Raw genomic sequence first — 17,866 nt, forward strand, 5'->3', positions numbered from 1 at the left:
CAATACCCACCTAGCGAGTTAGAGACCTCTCTGAAATTAATAAGGGGAAGGAGGGCTTGGCAGGGGACATCTTTACTACATCAAGTAGAAGGATGCCCAGATAGACAGGAGTACATAATGTTCCTAGGCAGTCAAATATACTCTTTCCTTCAGGACTCCATTCTAAAATAGATTAGCTGCTTTATCACAGCTCCAGGGAGCTCGCTGCTGTATCTCACTGCATGAGTCAACTCCCTGGAAGAGTCAGCCTGTATTTCTAAGCTGGAAAGTTAAAGAAGTACCTGGATCTCTTGATGGCTAAGGCAGAGATTTGCTCTTAATGCCAATCCCTCTCACTGTTTCACTGGTAATAGGGTAACTGAAAAAAGAAGCATGTTCAAGGACACTAGTGTTTGCATTAAGAAAGCTTTATGTTAAAGTATGAACAGCATTTCCAGTAAAACATGAAAAGATTCATATTGTATCTACAAAATTTAAGTCTTTGCTACAATAAATGCTATATTTATTTTAAACAAGCCTAAAAAGGTAAGGAATGTCATGATCAGTCCGTACATTTTCTTTGCAGCATAAGCCTGGAGACTTTGATGTTTAAATTGGACAATCATAGATGTGAATTTCCTGGTCATCTCCAACAGACACAATTTTTGAACCATTTCCATTGTATTTTACTCCCCAGACCTGTAAATTAAAAAAAAAAATAGTTCTACAAATGCCTTTATTCTTTATAATATTTATGAAATGAACATCCTTATTTTCCCGTTATTCTGAATCTACCAAAACTGAGATGAGGATGTTCTTGTACTTTCTAAATCAGCGAGAATGGAGGCTTTAACCAAGCACCTTCCATTATTGCTTTTAATTAGCATTCCTGCCCCTTCCCATACTCCAAAAAAAAAAAAAAAAAAAAAATCATTTTTAAATACAGTACTAATCGAGATTATCTACAGCCCTTTCAAAGAGTCAGAATCCTGAGGTGCAACCTAATGCCAGGAAGATGGAAGCCATAAGAGACCAACATTTATGCTTCCAGGAAGAAAGAGGCCCCACAACTACCCCGAAGTCACTGCCTATAGGGAAAATCACAAACTGCGCTCCTCAGCTGACCCCTTGTGTCCGCCCCCCACAGTCAATAATTCTCACTCTGTTATTAGTGGCCTGTGGAGCCTGCCTGTCCCCAGGAGCTAGACAACATGATATTGTGGACCATAGATTTTTATTTGCTATGTGTTAAATTAACTGATTCACACCTCCTTCCCAGACAGAATTGATGTGGTTGGAGTTTCTCTAATCAGGAATAACTTCCTGGTTATTAGGAGGTGATTCTGGGTGGTAAGCCTGTCACCCTACTCTGATTTTAGTGTTGGGATTGGGCTGCATAATGGCCTTTCACTCCAACCTCTGAAACAGCACCTCAATGATCCATACATACAAGGAAACACAGCTAGCCAGGACTTACTCCCTGAGTAAGATGCTGAAATCCAGAAGTGGAATATCAAGATACAACCCCCTCAATTTTGTTGGGACAATTTAAGTTGAAAAGTAAAAAAGCATGAACAATGTTAGTTAACTTTAAGTTCCATTTCAAAGAGGAGAAATCTATAGGACCATCTAAAAATATTTAAAATATATTAAAAGCCAATATTATATTGCCATGGACATTTTATTTTTTATGCTTAGTTCCCCAAGACCTTACAGTGTGGTTAGGACCAGCAGCCTTGGCCTCACCTGGGAGCCTGTTAGAAATGCAGAATCCCAGGCCCTATGCCAGACCTAGTGAAGCAGCATCTGCATTTTAACCAAGTTCCCAGGGGATACAAGCACACATGAAAGACTCAGCAGTATTGCACTAGAACACCTTTACTATTTCACATATTCACCTTGGCAAAGATAAAGATGCTTGTGAGAACAGTTTCCTTTTAAAGACTGAAAAGTTATCAATAACACTAAAGCCAAAAAACTTGTATGAATTTCCAGCTTCTACTATATTAAAAAAAAAAATCACATCTCTACTTTGGACAGTTCCAAAAATGACAAGCGATGACTGTGTTTAAGCAATGGAATCTCCTGAAGAGGAAGATCCTTGGTGAGCCTGCCATGGCCCAGCAGCCCCCAGGAGAGGGCCCCAGACACCAGCTGCAGCAATTTCCAAAGATGGCATTTAAAGGCTGTGGGGCTAACACCATGTTTTCCAGCCTATGTGGGGATATGCCTCCTGAGTTGCTAGGCTGACAGCACATCCCAGCCTTTGCACCCCAGACTGTGCACAGGAACTCTGGCTACATGGATGACTGAGCAGATAGAGCAGCTCAGGCCCAGGCATCTACTGGTATCCACAGCTCAAGCAACCAGGTCAGAAAAAGAAAACCTCTTTGGTACAATGGTCAAACAACCCCAACTATCTAAAGATGAAATAATAATGCCATACCTGATCCTGGTGATCAAAGAAGGTGTGAACACAAGTCCTCGTTCCAACATCCCAAACTTTTACACTTTTGTCAGACGAACTATTTTAAAAAGTGAACATTAGTATCGGTTTGAAGTTGGAAGGACTTCGACCAAAAATCCTTTGATGACTTACATTCTTCTAACTTCAGACCCCCCAACCCCATGCCTCGGTACAGGAAATGGCCAGGTATCAGCATCATTGGGTGGCTTTCTCTCCTCACAGGGTAGCCATTTTCCTGAAATTGTGATCTGCCTGGCCCTCATATTAATTGTTCTCCAGGAGTCTCAGACACAGCTACCTATTTCCAGATGGGAGGGAGGCCTGTTAAAGCTTCAAAACCAAGGCTCGCAGGAGGCCTCTAAAGCACTGTGCAATGCCTTCAAGTTGTCCATCTCCTGCTTTCCAACTGTCTTGGCCATCCCAGGCCTGACCAACACTGGGATCTATAAACAACATTTTACAAACATTTACATATTTTAAGTTACCATTGGAACACAAGTCTACCTTAGAGTCACTTTGGTAGAAGGCTCAATTTATAATGAAAAAAACTAAGAGTTTAACTGTTTAAAAGGATTACTTGTTGACTTTTGTTCCAGCTAAGGTCAACTAACATCACTAAACAAAAATTTTAAGAACTGCAGAAAAGAAAGGCTAACTGAATAAAAAAGGGTCAAACATCTTTAAATGTTAAGGCAATCTATACAAGAAGACTGCTCTCATCTCCCCAGCATTTTAGAAACTGCTAAGAATCATTAAGTACCTGGAAACAAAGTGAGTGTCATCAGGACAGAATGCAACGTTCAGCACCCAGGAGGCATGGCCGCTCAGCGTGCCAGCCAAATTGGCGTGTTGTCTGAAATGGGAAAGGTTCAAACAAAATTGAGATGTTAATTTCTAGAGTATAATCACTGAAGTGGAAAGTATATTATTAACTCTGCCAATATAAGCTGGACCAAATCTGCTATCCTTATAATGACCATGAATACTATATCAAAAATTCCTCTTTCAATGAAGTAGCTTCATGCATTAGAGACAAATTTTAATAGCAGCATTAACTCATAATGTGTTGATGCCACCAATGGCCAAGAATAAAATCCTTAACAAGCAAAGAGCTGAAGCTCAAAATGAACAAAGAACCACACTATAGAGGCTTCGCAAGCCAACCCCTAAGATGAGGAAATTGAGAACCAACGGGGCAAGGAAGCCATATGAGAGGAGAAGGGCGGGTTCAGACTCCTGCCTGCACCAGCAGCCTTTCCGTATGGGGCCAGTGCTCCCAGTCCAAGGAAAGCGTCAAGATGTATTCATTATGACAGATGCAGCTTGGAGAGACCATTTTAAACCTAATCAAGAACAAGACAGGTCTAATTACAACAGCTATTTTCACTTTTTTAATAGAAATGAAACCCAACCACCTCTGGCAGAACCACCATAAGACCTAACTGAGGTCAGCAATTTTACCCCGGAACACAGACCTCAGCAGAGTGGAGAGGACCTCAGTTAGGGGCCAGGGGGCAGGTGGGATACAGTGGGACCATGGGAGGGTAAAAAGTCCCGGGCCTTAGTAAAAAGATCAGTAGTTGACAGGGGCTCAAGGCAGGAGAAAGGGATGATTTGGTAGAGCAGGAGATTTTTAGGGCAGTGAAACTATTCTGCGTGACACTGTAGTTAGTGGTGGCTACACGTCATTTTGTCAAAACTCGTAGAATGTATAACACAAAGAGTAAACCCTAATGTAAACTACGGACTTTAATTAATAATAATGCATCAATATTGGGTGAAAAAAAACAGTCTTGGGTCTTCATTCAGTACCACCTCCTTGGGCAAATCAACCACCTCCGCTTGGGTTTCTCATGTGCAAAATGGGGACACTAATCTGTGCTGCTACCTCATTGGTTGCTGGGAGGATCAATAAAACAGTGGCAATAGAAATCATAAAGTCACAAATGTAAGGAACTGCTGCATTTATACTGCCTCTGCCACTAACAGGCAAGTATAACTCTACAGAGACATCTTCCCCTCTGGGCTATAGCACCCTCACTCAGTTACAATTCCAAAAACTGCAGTTAGAATTCTATGTCTAGCTGATAACCTTTTGCCAGAAAAAACTGTATTTTAACCAGAAGTGGGCTAGAAGGAGCAGTGTTCCTACTGTGAGGTTTAAACTCCCAAGCAACTATCACAGGCCCCTGAAAGGACACACACAGATGGTCAGGGTTGCAGTACATGCAGGTGGAGGAGGTCTTGGCACCCATGGCTAGGGTTGGAGTGTGACAGGTACATGCAGTGGATTAGAATACCATGTTCAGGAGCAATGAGCCAGAGGCATGCCTGGCAGGGAGAGCTGACCATAGCACCAAGTCATAGTATCAAGAACACAGATCCAACACATTACAGGGGATACCTCAGTGGGGAATAGGAGTCGGGACTAAAAATGATGGGGGAAAAGAAGAAGACATAGGGGTCTGCACAGATTTACAATGATGGCTGTGAATGAAAGAGGATGATTAACTTGCTTCTATACTCGCAGTCAAGGGCCAAAACCAAAAACGCTCCCATCTAGACCTGTAGCGGGGCGGCTTATAAACTGACTGCTCCCTAACTAGGGCAGAGGCATGTCTGCCAGAACAGCCCTACCCTTGAAAATGGATGCTCTAATTCTTTTCCTGTCCCCAGGGGCCAGCTCCAGCCCATGGCTCCATTTCCTCACCTGTATATTACTTACCTATCCCAAAGAATTTGAAATCAGTAAGCTCACAAAAATCAGGCTGCCTGAGAAAAAGTAGCAAGTATCTGATCCTACCAGGGAACCCATGCACATCCTCCTCCAAGCAGCCCTTGAGGACACACACTAAAAATGGGCGCTGAATGGGGGAGGACCGCCTGGGGAGTCAAGGTGTCTGATGTGACTTGAGCACAGGTCTTTACTAGGGCTCCTCCCTAGGGCTCCTTGTAACAATAAAGGGACAAGATGGGCATCAGTAGTAAGGGAGATGCCTTTAATCTCGACAGGTAACTTACACATCATAGATCTTGATGTAGCCATCATCTGAAGCAGTGACAAGGAGCTGGGAATCCGGGGAAAAGGTCAAGGAGCGAATGGGCATGGCATGGCCTGAAATTCATAAAGGCCCTTGTTAATCTGGTGAACCACTGCCGCCTCACTCAGCTTCTCACTGACAATGCCCCTCTTAATGATTACGAGCCACTGAGTTGACATGCTCAGGTGCTTCAGGCAGAAAAGCAAGAGTTCTGACTGGGCCTTTCCTCTTAATGTTCTCAAAACACCCACATAACCCCAGTATCTCCTCCTGGAGCCATTTCTCCTTAGTTCCCTTCCCTGCCCTCAGCATACATTGCTTTAAATAACTTTTCTACTACAAATATGGCCACACAAGGATATATGCATTGCTCCTGATTTGTAAGGTTGAACAAATTAAAATGTGATTTCCCTATCAAATCCTTTATTATAGTGTAAAGGATAAACTATAGCAATGTGAGGAGGTAATAAATTCACTTGATTAGAATTCAAAACAGCACAACAGTACGCATAATAAAGTCTCCCTCCAACCTACCCCTGTTCTTTAGCTACCCAGTCCTCCTTTCCAGAGGCCACCAGTGTGGACAGTGGGCACAATACTTTCATCCACCTTCAAATTATCAACAAAAAGTTGTTTCCAATCACAAAGTTCATCAGAATCCAAAATGACAGAAATGAGACATTCCTATAGCAAATATATATTAACACACACATACATAATGTGATAGATTATGATATAATAAATAAAAAGTAAGTCTGTTCACCCAAACAAGCACTTAACACTGTTACAAGAACTAGTATGTCTAGGTTAAATCTACAGTGACAGGTCAGGTATGGTGGCTCATGTCTGTAATCCCAGCACTTTGGGAGGCCAAAGTGGGAAGAAATCTTGAAGCCAGGAGTTAGAGACCAGTCTGGGAAACAGCAAGACCCCATCTCCTCAAAAATTTTAAAAACTAGCCAGACATCGTGGTGTGCACCTGTAGTCCCAGCTACCCAGGAGGCTGAGGTGGGACGATCCCTTGAGCCCAGGAGTTCAAGGCTACAGTGAGCTATGATCACGCCACTGCACTCCAGCCTGGGAGCGAGACCCTGTCTCTAAAAGAAAAAAAAAAAAAAACTATAGTGACAAGACTAAAACCTGGAGGCATTTCAGTTTTCCAATTGAGATTGATATTTTGTAAATCTAATGCCCATTTGCCATTTAATGGCATTTTAATTAAAGAATAATTCTTTCTTTGTGATTTGATAACCCAGTTTGTAAAAATAAGATGATGATATATACCTTCCAGGGTATGCAGAAGTTTTCCAGTTGCAATATCAAAAATATTGATGATTCCATCTATGGCTCCACTGGCTAGGTATTTCCCATCAGGACTCTGTTCAGAGAACATATGGAAAAATTAGCACTTTCAGACTCCATGTTGTTAAGCTATCCCTACCAAACACAAAGCAAACCTCCTGCTGTCTACAGGTCTAACTGGCTAGTTGGCAAACCACACCAGTGAGACAGCAGCTGCCTGACCAGACCAAGGCAGAATCTGTGGCAAGGACTGCAACAGGCTGGAAGGGTAAACTGAAAGAATCAGAAGGAGAAAAGAGAGCAATGTTTCCTTACATATGCAATACTAAGAATGAATTTTCCTCTCGTGTCCAAAGAATATTCCTTTTTCCCACTTTCCACACCAAAAATGTTCACTTTCCCGACATGAGTTCCTGTGGCCAGATACTGGGAATCAGGAGAAAAGGCCAAAGTCCAGGCATCCACTGAACAGAAAAAAGAAGGACAAAAATACAGTGTGAAAAGACTTGGCCTTAATTTTACAAACTAAAGTTTTACCAAAAGACACATCTTTTTAAATCGGAGTAGCAGTGTCCTGATTCAGAAAATTATGTTGTAAAGATGCTAATTCTTTATCGAGTTTAAATTTAGTTTAAAGGTTTCTTAAATTTTTAATAAAAATAGGACAATATCAAGTGTTAGCAAGGATGTGGAGAAACCAGAACCTTCATACACTGGTGGGAATGTAAAACGGCACAGCCACTTTGAAAACCAGTTTGACAGTTTCTTAAGTGAAAACAAACACTTACCATGATACTCAGCAATTCTACTCCTAATGAAAACATATGTCCACACAAAGACTGGTACACTCATGGTCTTTGCTTCCTCCTACTTCCTCACTTCTCCACGACTGGGGATTGTCTCTCTTCTCTTTTTCTCTTCCTTTGTGGTGGTTCAGATTCTCCATGCATATTTTCAAGATAGGTAGAAACTAAGTGTCCATTTTCCCTACATTCATTAGACCCAAATTCATCCAAGGAGTTTTACCTTCAGATAAATTTAGCTGCTCTTTAGCTGTCAATAGCAATGCTTGCTTTTGTTACTGGACCAAATAACTGTTGGCTGTTTAATGGCCTGGTCTAGTTTTATGCAGAGTCTTATCCAAAAAGAAAATAAACCCAACTCTCAGACTCCATTCTTCCTTTTTTTTTCCTTTTTTTTGAGATTGAGTCTTGCTCTGTCACCTAGGCCGGAGTACGGTGGCATAATCTCGAGTTCAAGCTATTCTCTCGCCTCCGCTTCCCGAGTAGCTGGGACTACAGGTGCACACGACCATGTCCAGCTAATTTTTTGTATTTTTTAGTAGACAGGGTTTCACCATGTTGGTCAGGCTGATCCTGAATTCCTGACCTCAAGTGATCCACCCGCCTCAAGCCCCACAAAGTGTTGGGATTACAGGCGTGAGCCACCACGCCTGGCCTCTTCTATCTTTTTCTTTCGTAACAGTAACCTTTAAAACCTTGCCACACTTGGAGAATATCCAGTAAAAGGTACTGTTTATCAGGGAAAGTGAGCTGGATACATACGCCATCCTTTTACTTGGAACCAATCCAGCACTGGTTTCTTCAGCTGCCTTGTGCCCAGGGCTACAACTAGCATGGAATAACACCAGCATTATGAGCCCTGGGAAAGCTTAGGCACCCAAGATGAAAAGGTAGAAACAGTTCTGTCTCTTCCTCTTTTCTTAAGACCATGCTTATATATTAGAGTCTTAATAGACTTTGCAGGATAGTTTGGGGACCCAAGTCCTCTGTAAGTAATGTAAGCAGGGTAAGGGTACATGTAACGACAACCATCGGGGGAGTCAGGGTGCGTCTGGGTAGCTTTTTCCAAATACATATCCCATCCCACATACTCTGAACACTATGATTCAGTGGATCCAAAATATGGACTGGGCATGCATATTCTTAAAAGAGCTCCAGTGGTAAGAATTACAGACAAGAAACATTGCTTCTGAGGGAAAATGCACTCAGTTTCCAGACAACCCAGCCTCTTTAAAAACTCTGGGACCATCACTCTTTCCAATACAGGAACAGCCTAGAGTGGCTACTGAGCATAACTGGTGGGAGGCGAATCCATCCAGGGCACCAATCAAGGGAACTGTGTTCATGGAACACCTAAGCAGCTCTTCTATCATCAACCCACAAAGGGGTGTGCCAGAGAAATGCCAGGCTATCTGCACCCTCTAACGGTTACCACCCATTCTGGCAGAGCAGGTTCTGCTGGGGAATGTTGTGCAGCCATTTATAAGTAAATGTGAAGCTCAAAAGAATCCTGAAATGTCCTCTGCTGCTCCACATTAGTCAGCCTATGACATCATTAATTTCCATCATCTCAGATGATGTTTACCAAGGCTGATGGACAAGATTATGCTGTTCTACAGTACTTAAAACAAAAAAATTGATGTTTCTTAAAAGTTTCATATGTATCACATACCAGGAATCACACCCTTTAATCAAAATTACTAGAGATGACCATGATACAGATCTATAAGGACCCCATGCTTTACATTCTAGGCTTCCATAAGACAGTGAATGAATCAGTTCAGAATATGGCAAATAGAGAACCTCTGGAAAATACAAAATACAGGTCAACAATGCCAAACCAGCAGTTTTGAAATACAAAAAGCTCTGGAAACTACAAGCTTTTTCCACAGGTTTACTACCAAAATTCATTTGGCAGCAAAATCTAACCTGAATTGACATAAGGCTATTTATAGCCTTTATTTATCTCCCTTAGTGTAAACACTCATGTTTAGTTGCAGAGGTATTAGTGTTTCATTAGAGTGCTGTTTCCAGCCCCACTGAGGGTATTATGTGAAATACAGTTCATGCACCCATTATCACTCCTTTCAAATCCAAAAAATTCTGAGCTGTAAAACACATTTTATCCCTAAAGATTTTGGAAAATAAATCATGAACCTCTATTATCGCCCCTACAAGTAAAACTCTTACCAGGTCCTGCATCTATGGACTTTATCTGTTTGCCATTTTCCAAGTCCCAAAGACGAATATGAGCATCAAGAGAGCTGGATGCAGCAATGGGCAGGGTGTGGCTGATGTCCACAGACACCACTCCCAGCTGATGTCCCTCCAGACTCCACTGTAGGTCCAGCCTCTCATCACGCCTTCAACAGGGGACAGAGAAATGGATTTCTTCACACAGAACACACTTTACCTGGCATCTGAAATTCTGGGTCCCTGTGACTACGCAATACCAATGGTCTATGAAATATAGAATCAGAGAAGAGTTAATGAGCTACAGAACACCAAATGCTGCCAAGTTTTAAATGTAGGACTTTCTTTAAGATTTTTTTTTTTTTTAACTTTAGGGCTTTAATACAGAGTAACAGGAAAACAAGTGGGAAAAATAAGCTGCTGTTTTATACCACCATATTGCTATTGCTTTCTTGCCTAGAAAAAAGTATTTCCCGGACTGCAACTGGAGAGTTCAGAAGCAAAACCTCAGCCCCCAATTTTCCAAGGCTGTATGTTAGGGGAGAGGCACTCACCATTTCCAGACCTTCACCAGGTCATCTAGGGAGCCTGTGACCACTGTCTCAGAGTTTTCCTTCTTGTTTGTCCCCCAAGCAACTGACCAAATGGCATCGTCATGGGCTAGAATGGAAAGTGCTTCATTTATAAAGTTTTCTTGCATACGACTTAATGAAGCTGAAATACTGCTCAACAATTGTGAGGTAACATTTATTTGTATTTGCTTTACTATTTTACAAAGTGCTTTCCTATACAGCTTTTATTGAAATTTTGGGGCCACATATGAAAACTGGAGGTTCTGAAGAAGCTACTTGCCCTAAATCTCATGTTTACCAGGCAGGAAGGTGGTACTTTAGACTCTAAATCCAGTGTCCTTTCTTTTAGCATGCTATCTGGTATACAGGAGTCTACAATGGCTATCACTTGGCTAAAAAAAAGTAAAACCAGTGGGGAAGACCCCCTCCTACCAAGAAAAGACCTAAACCTGGTAACCGATACTCCAAAAAGATCTTTGGAAACAAGCAGGCAGTTCCATTCTAAACAGCATAGATCTAAAAGAAAATACCTACTATAGCCTCCATATATTAAGTTGCCTTTCCCCACAAGTATCTTTATTATGGTTAATGGGCCAATTATTACATTACAACAATCCTATGAAGTGGGTACTATCAATATCCTCATTTTATAGACAAGGAATGAGAGGTGCTAGCATTCAAATCCAATCTCTATTAATTGAAGTCTACCTTAAGTCTAAGTCTGTAAGCTGCATATTTGGTAGGCCACACTGTTGTATGTGCAGACCCGGTGTGGATGTAAAAATGTGACGAGTGCACATGGAGGCTTTACCCCTGCCTGACAACAATTCTCCAGCGATACCTTCCCAAAATATGACTATAAAGGCATTAAACCTAAAACAGCTGAACACCACAGACAGAGTTGTGGCTTCTATTTCAAACCTCACCTAACTCAAGCCTGCTAACTTGCCACCTGGATGACAATAGCTACATATAAGATAGTTGACTGGCATGCCCGATTAGCCTACTAGTTACTTACACTAGCTAACCTGGATGATGCTTTTGGCTTAAACGTCAAACTACCTCCATGTCACCTACTTAGAGAGGAAGAGCTTTTATTAGGCATTCCACAAATTCCTTAGGCCTTCTCAAACTCATTGAGGCTATAGTGAAGAAATGAGATGGGTGAGTAGTCCATGCACAAACATGGCTCCTTTTTGGGTACAAAGCTCTGTACCACTGGTCAGCTACAATCCCAGCCCACTCTGACCTGCCGCCTGCTCTCCCATCCCTGCCACTGCCACTGCTACAGAGCTCCCAGCCCTCCCCATGCACTCAGTGGCCTCAAGAGAAACTCATTTCACTATTATAGGCTTCACTTTCATTAAGGGCCAAAGCAAGTTCTGAGTTCAGAAAAAGGCTCACGTTCACCTCCCTAGGTGAGCCGGCATTAACAGAGTTTTGAGGCTCAAAGCATTTCCTTCTTCCACCTCAGCATCTGGGAAGCTTGGTCATGTCTTCCTCAGGTGGGAAAATTTTCCTCAGCCTGGAATTCTCCAACCTATCGTGATGACTGCTTTTTTTTTTAGTTGGTTGTTCAGGTTTTTATTGTTGTTGTTTGTTTTTTAAGAGTATTTGTTTTCAGCTGCCAATTCTTCTGCAAAGTGAGTATACTTGAAAACTGCATGTCTGGTCAGCATGACAAAAGTCTTAAACCAGGGACAACACAGTTTTTTTCACAGATGAATTGTTTAAACAGGCAGGCTACTTACCTTGCTCTTGTTTGAAGAGAATACCGTACTAAAAAAGAACAGAAGCCACGTTAAACCCATGGTCAGATTTCAGATGTCTCACATTGCCTCCAGAAAGCACTCCTCCCCAAGTAGATAGAGTCACTACAGTGTTAGTTACTTCCTCTGCTGTCAACCTGGCCATCCTGCAAGCTCCTTGATTCCCATTCATGCAAGATTTGTACAGTCATATCAGAAAAAAATTCTTAAAGAAACTGACACTCTCCCCTCCTTCCTACTACCCACACTCACCCAACAAGAGACCAATAAATTATGTTTTCTTTTTCTGTTCTGATCACCAAGGAAGCTCAGAGTCCAGTTTGTAGCTTAAATTTTGCAGCTGCATAAGAACACACAGCCTGCCTAACAGTCTATTAACTTTGTCCCTAATCTTATTACAAAGATATGTTTCTCCTGTTCTATCTCTTATTCTGATCTTTTTTGTTTTTTTTTTTGTACAACATCTTTTAAGCTTCTTCTATTACTCACTAAATTGTGGTAAAGACTTGGATGAACCAATCCTCCTCTCAGTATTTGCATTTCACTAGTCCCACCTAACACTGTGGTGACTAGGTACCCAGGGTCACCCAGCTCTTTAGGAGCAGGGCAAGAATGAGATGCTAGTTTCTTGACTACACATCCAGAAAACCTACTGGACTTGAACTTGGCAAAGAGACCAACTGATGTTCTTCCCTTCAACACAGGCCTTACCTGGTTGGTCATTTCCTTAACCAAGGATCAAGGACAAAAGGCCAGACAGCTCTGTGGAAACAACACCAGGATTTCAGTGAGGGGGTGTCATCAGGATAGAAGGCATACAGGAAGTTCCCCTTGACCAAGAAAATAAGGCAACTCTTTATTATGAAGTTGTTCTGACACCCTTCTATGGATCAGTCCCTGGAACCCCCTTCACACTCCCTACCAGGTGGTATGGTCTTCTTTCTTCCTCTGAACCCGGGGACTCAACTAACACCTAATCCTATCCCATGGTTTCTTCATCTCAAGTGTGACTGCAGAGAGTGACCAGTCTCTGTCCTTTCCTGCTCTTTAGAGAGAAAAAAACCACAGCTCCTTTTAATGTTAAATATTATTTATTAAAAACAAATAAACACGGGGGAATCCAAAGATGGCAAAGTTCTTATTTTACATGCAAAGGTCTCAACCAAAAAGGCCTTTAAGAGCCAATAGGCAGGTAAATAAGTGCAGAGGCTGGAGGGAGACATGTGTCAAGAGATTGAGAACATCCTGGCCGACATGGTGAAACTGCGTCTCTACTAAAAATACAAAAATTAGCTGGGTGTAGTGGCACACACCTGTAGTCCCAGCTACTCAGGAGGCTGAGGCAGGAGAATCACTTGAACCTAGGCAGCGGAGGTTGCAGTGAGCTGAGAGCGTGCCACTGCACTCCAGCCTGGGTGACAGAGCAAGACTCCATCTCAAAAAAAAAAAAAAAAAAAAAAAAAAAGGATAGATCTAATTTCTCAGGCTACATTAAGGGCTAATGGTTCTTATTTCTTTGTGTGTGCCAAAGATCCCCTTTAGCGGACTTTTTTTTTTCGAGATAGGGTCTTGCTCCGTCACCCAGACTGGAGTGCAGTGGCACAATCATGGCTCAATGCAGCTTCAACCTCCCAGGCCAAGTCTTCCTCCCACCTCAGCCCCCTAGTGGCCGGGACTACAGGTGCGTGCCAACATGTCTGGATATTTTATTTTTTGTAGATATGGGGTCTCCCTATGTTGCCTAGGCTGGTCTTGAACTCCTGGGCTCAAGCAATCCTCCTGTCTTGGCCTCCCAAAGTGCTGGGATTACAGGTATGGGCCACCAGACTCAGGCTCAGGATGTCTTTACAGAAAATACACAGGTTTAGAAACGAAACCAATTACAGTAGGTTCTCATTATTCACAACAATTATGTTCTATGAAGTCGCTACAGACACTAAATTATCCAATAGAGAACCACTGTTCCTTGGGGAAACAGGTTCCTGAAAGCCTCTGGGCACATTCTTGTCAACCAATCAATACATAATCATGTTTTATGTGTGTTTATGTTAAAAGGCACTTACTGAATATACATTAGTAATTCATTAATATTGAACTCATGCCTAAACAAACCTTATCTAACACACATATTTTCTCCATAAGACAAATCACAGTCTTCTTGCATTTAGAAGCACTTCAGCACTATGCTTGGGGGCTATCTCAAACAGTGGAATCACCGACGACAAAAAGCACAAAGATGAGAAAAACGTAGCACCAAAGACTGCAAAAATGACATTTGCTTACAATATGAGAGTTGACAAGAAGGCAGTGTCACCCTGTTGGACTTCAGTTGAGAACATGTGCATCAGGTGACTAAAATTTTTCACATGTGAAAAAATGTCATGTCTTCCAAAGACCACAAAAGCATTGTAAGTATTAATTTGAGGGCTACAGATAAATTTTAGTGAGTAGGTGAATTCATAAATACAGAATCCACTAATAATGAGGATAGACTATATGCTAAAATTTTATCAAAATACAAAAACATATGTGCTTCTTTACTGACACATTATATATGTGATCTAGAAGCAAATTTAGTAACTACCATAATTTCAAAGTTGTAATGAGCTTACACAATATCATGATATGAAAATATCTATAATTCATATTCATAGCAAAGTCGCACTGCTAATAATGTGATTTGTTGCCTACATTCACAGTGGAAGAAAATGCTAAATTTCAGTTGGAGGTTAGGAAACATAAAGATGCAATTTTTCCTCTCATCCAAGTTCACGGCCCTCACAATTCTACCCATTGGCAGTTTAAGGGACCACACAGTTAAGGCATCCAGGTTCAGGTTACTTTCTTTAAATCTGCCAGCCCAAAAAGGTGCCGAAGGTTTTCCAATAACAGGAAATCAAACAAACAAACAATTTATAACTAATCCTTGCCTATGAAGATCGCAAATTGGTAGTGTTTTGTTTTGGTTTTGTAAAGACAAGTTCTCATTATGTTGCCCAGGCTGGTATCGAACGCCCGGCCTCAAATGATCCTCTTGTCTTGGCCTTCCAAAGTGCTGGGATTACAGACAGGTTGGTAGTGTTTTATTCATTTGTGACCCATGAACGGGGTTCTTTCTGCCCAGGGTAGGAAAGACAGGAAAGCGCTCAAGCCAGTTTGGCTAATGGGAATGGTATTCAACCTCTGCTTCAGCACAGCCTTCTGCCTGCTGAAGCACAGGCTTGTCCTCTTCCCTGTCATTCTGGGCCTCACATTTGGCAATGGATAGAAACAAAAAAAGGAGGAAGGCTTGCGGTAAGCCAGCTTCCAAAAACCCGGGCTCCAAAAGACAAGGGTGTGATTCTATCAATGAGTGCACATTTGAGGATGTACAATGAATCTGGTCCTATTTTAAGTAATACACAAAGATTAGCTCACTGAAACCTCATAACCCCACTTACTAGGTACAGTAGTTCTTTAGCTGAGGTTTTGATTTCCACAGTTCCAGAGGTCAACCGTAGTCCAAAAATAGGTGAGTAGAGTGCCGTAAGATATTTTAAGAGAGACCACATTCACATACATTTTATTACACTGTTATAATTCTATTTTATTATTATTGTTGTTATTCTCTTATTGTGCCTAATTTATGAATTAAACTAAGTAATCATAGGTACGTATGTGTAACCTGTATGAGAAAAAACACAGTATAGATGCTCCTCAACTTACAATGGGGTTACTTCCCAATAAACCTATGTAAAGTTGAAAAATTGTAAGTCAAACCACGGTAAGTCAGTCAGGGTCCTTCACTATCCAAGATTTCAGACATCCACTGGAACGTACACCCCCGCAGATAAGGGGGGAACTACTATTTTCTTCTTATCAGTTCCACTTTTCTAGTAAGAAAATGGAGGCTTAGAAGCGGTTAAGGAAGCTTCCCCAAGGGACACTAAAAAGTGGATACAAGCTATAGTATAGGCTACCAAGATACACTACCTCTTACTTCCGGGTCTTATGAAGGTCAGAGCTAAGAGACTTTAGACCTTAGCCCTCTCTTGCCATCTTCTCTCTCTGGGAAACTTTTCCCTAAATTTCCCAGGCAGAATTCATCACTGACTCAGTGTTTCCAAGGAACACTACAGATGCCTCTATGAAACTACTCAGGAAAGTCAACAGCCCACAGTATTGCACGGTACTTGGCGTAAAGCGAACCCAGCCTCTGTTTGTACCCGTCCAGTGATGTCTATATCTGTCCAGCACGCTACCTAAGACAGCGTGGCCCACTACTAGAAAACTTCGGTTAATACAGTCCTCCCACCTACGGATAAATGATCTCCTCCGCAGAGAAACCAGCCCTAATCTCGATACTGCCCAGAACATTCTCAGGACGCAAAAGGAGGCCACCCAAGGGCCTCCCCCACTCCCCTCAGGCCACGTACACCGAGGGACAGCCAGGGCAAATGGAGTCATGGAAGCCAACCTCAGGCCCCAGGGCCTGGAGCATCCCTGAACGGACCTGCTGACAGGCAGCCTCGGGTCCAACCTCACTCACCCGCCCTGTGGTCTGGACCGTAAACGGCCCTAATGACCACCATCCCCAACGGCCCTGCGCTCCAACTCACCACCGCACTGCCAGGATGCACGTCGGAAGCCGGGCTCCGCGCGACTGCGACGCGCAAAGATGAGCTAACGAAGGGGCGGGGCATCGCGCCGGCCCCGCCCTCACGGCTGGGAGCACTCCGCAGCGCCCCTTGCCGTCGCTATGCCGGGCGTGGGGCAGACGCCGAGGGGGGTGGGCGGAGACAGGAGGGAGGAAGCCAGGTCCTGCTTCCAGAGGCGTGGTAGTTGGAAATTTGCTTCCGGAAGCGCAGAAGTTTAGCTTCCGGCAACTGCAGGTGTAGGGGTTTGTGTTGCAATTTCATTAAGCTAATAACTTCTGTTGCTAAAATAAATTCAGTGAAATCGAGCTTTGTCTTTCAAACTGCTAGTCATGACCCATTAGGGTGACAGATATCAGTTTAATAGGTTGTCACTGACTTTTTTTTTTTTTTGAGGGCCAGGCAGAGTGGCTCCGCCTGTAATCCCAGCACTTTGGGAGCGGAGGTGAGAGGATCGCTTGAGCTCAGGATTTCCAGACCAGCTTGGGCAACATAGCGAGAGACCTCGTGTCTACTAAAAATAAAAAAAAAATTAGCACATGCCTGTAGTTCCAGTTACTTGGGAGGCTGAGGCAGGAGGATCACTTAAGCCCTGGAGGTTGAGGCTACATTGAGCCGTGATGACGCCACTGCACTCCAGCCTGGGGGGCAAAGCTAGACCCCGTCTCAAAAAAAAAAAGAGATGGGGCCGGGTGTGGTGGCTCATGCCTGTAATCCCAGCGTTTTGGGAGTCGGAGGTGGGTGGATCACTTGAGGTAAGGAGTTTGAAATCAACCAGGCCAACATGGTGAAACCCCGTCTCAAGTAAAAAAAAAAAAAAAAACAGAAACAAAAACAAAATTAGCCGGGTGTGGTGGCATGTGCCTGTAATCCCAGCTACTTGGGAGGCTGAGGCAGGAGAATCGCTTGAACCCGGGAGGCAGAAGTTGCAGTGAGCCTAGATCACACCACTGCACTCCAGCCTGGGCAACAGAGTGAGACTGTCTCGAATAACAACAACAACAAAAAGATGGGAAGAGGCTTATGCCCCATTATGGAGGCCGCCCTGTGGCTTAGATGTAGTGGCTCACTCCTGTAATCCCAGCACTTTGGGAGGCCAAGGTGGG

At 42.8% G+C, this 17,866-nt stretch overlaps 1 protein-coding gene across 12 annotated transcripts; it reads right to left on the reverse strand.

Annotated features, from left to right (window-relative positions):
- Positions 1-391: 391 nt before the first annotated feature.
- Positions 392-16,952, reverse strand: SKIC8 (SKI8 subunit of superkiller complex). Of its 12 annotated transcripts, XM_063716255.1 has the most exons (13): positions 16,725-16,750; positions 15,567-15,586; positions 13,049-13,171; positions 12,838-12,956; positions 12,109-12,136; positions 10,340-10,445; positions 9,783-9,955; positions 7,105-7,253; positions 6,772-6,865; positions 5,468-5,561; positions 3,207-3,299; positions 2,426-2,504; positions 392-678 (listed from the first exon to the last, which is right to left on the reverse strand). In XM_063716255.1, exons 4-13 carry the CDS (start codon positions 12,847-12,849, stop codon positions 589-591), a joined length of 918 nt encoding a protein of 305 aa, XP_063572325.1. In that variant the 5' UTR covers positions 12,850-12,956; positions 13,049-13,171; positions 15,567-15,586; positions 16,725-16,750; the 3' UTR covers positions 392-588. The 12 variants fall into 12 exon arrangements, with proteins under 12 accessions (XP_063572325.1, XP_009248344.1, XP_063572323.1 ...); XM_009250069.4 differs by lacking the exon at positions 13,049-13,171 and having other exon boundaries at positions 12,838-12,888; positions 16,725-16,796; XM_063716253.1 differs by lacking the exon at positions 15,567-15,586 and having other exon boundaries at positions 16,725-16,770.
- Positions 16,953-17,866: the final 914 nt, after the last annotated feature.

This window comes from Pongo abelii, chromosome 16 (assembly GCF_028885655.2).
Source record: "Pongo abelii isolate AG06213 chromosome 16, NHGRI_mPonAbe1-v2.0_pri, whole genome shotgun sequence".
NCBI classification, from domain to species: Eukaryota; Metazoa; Chordata; class Mammalia; order Primates; family Hominidae; genus Pongo; species Pongo abelii.

Coding starts and splice junctions, on each gene's coding strand:
- SKIC8 (XM_002825719.5), bottom strand. Junction 10,446..12,108: donor TCTCTTCAAACAAGAGCAAG/GTAAGTAGCCTG, acceptor TTTCCATTCTAG/CCCATGACGATGCCATTTGG. Junction 5,562..6,771: donor ACTTCTGCATACCCTGGAAG/GTATATATCATC, acceptor TATGAATTTCAG/GCCATGCCATGCCCATTCGC.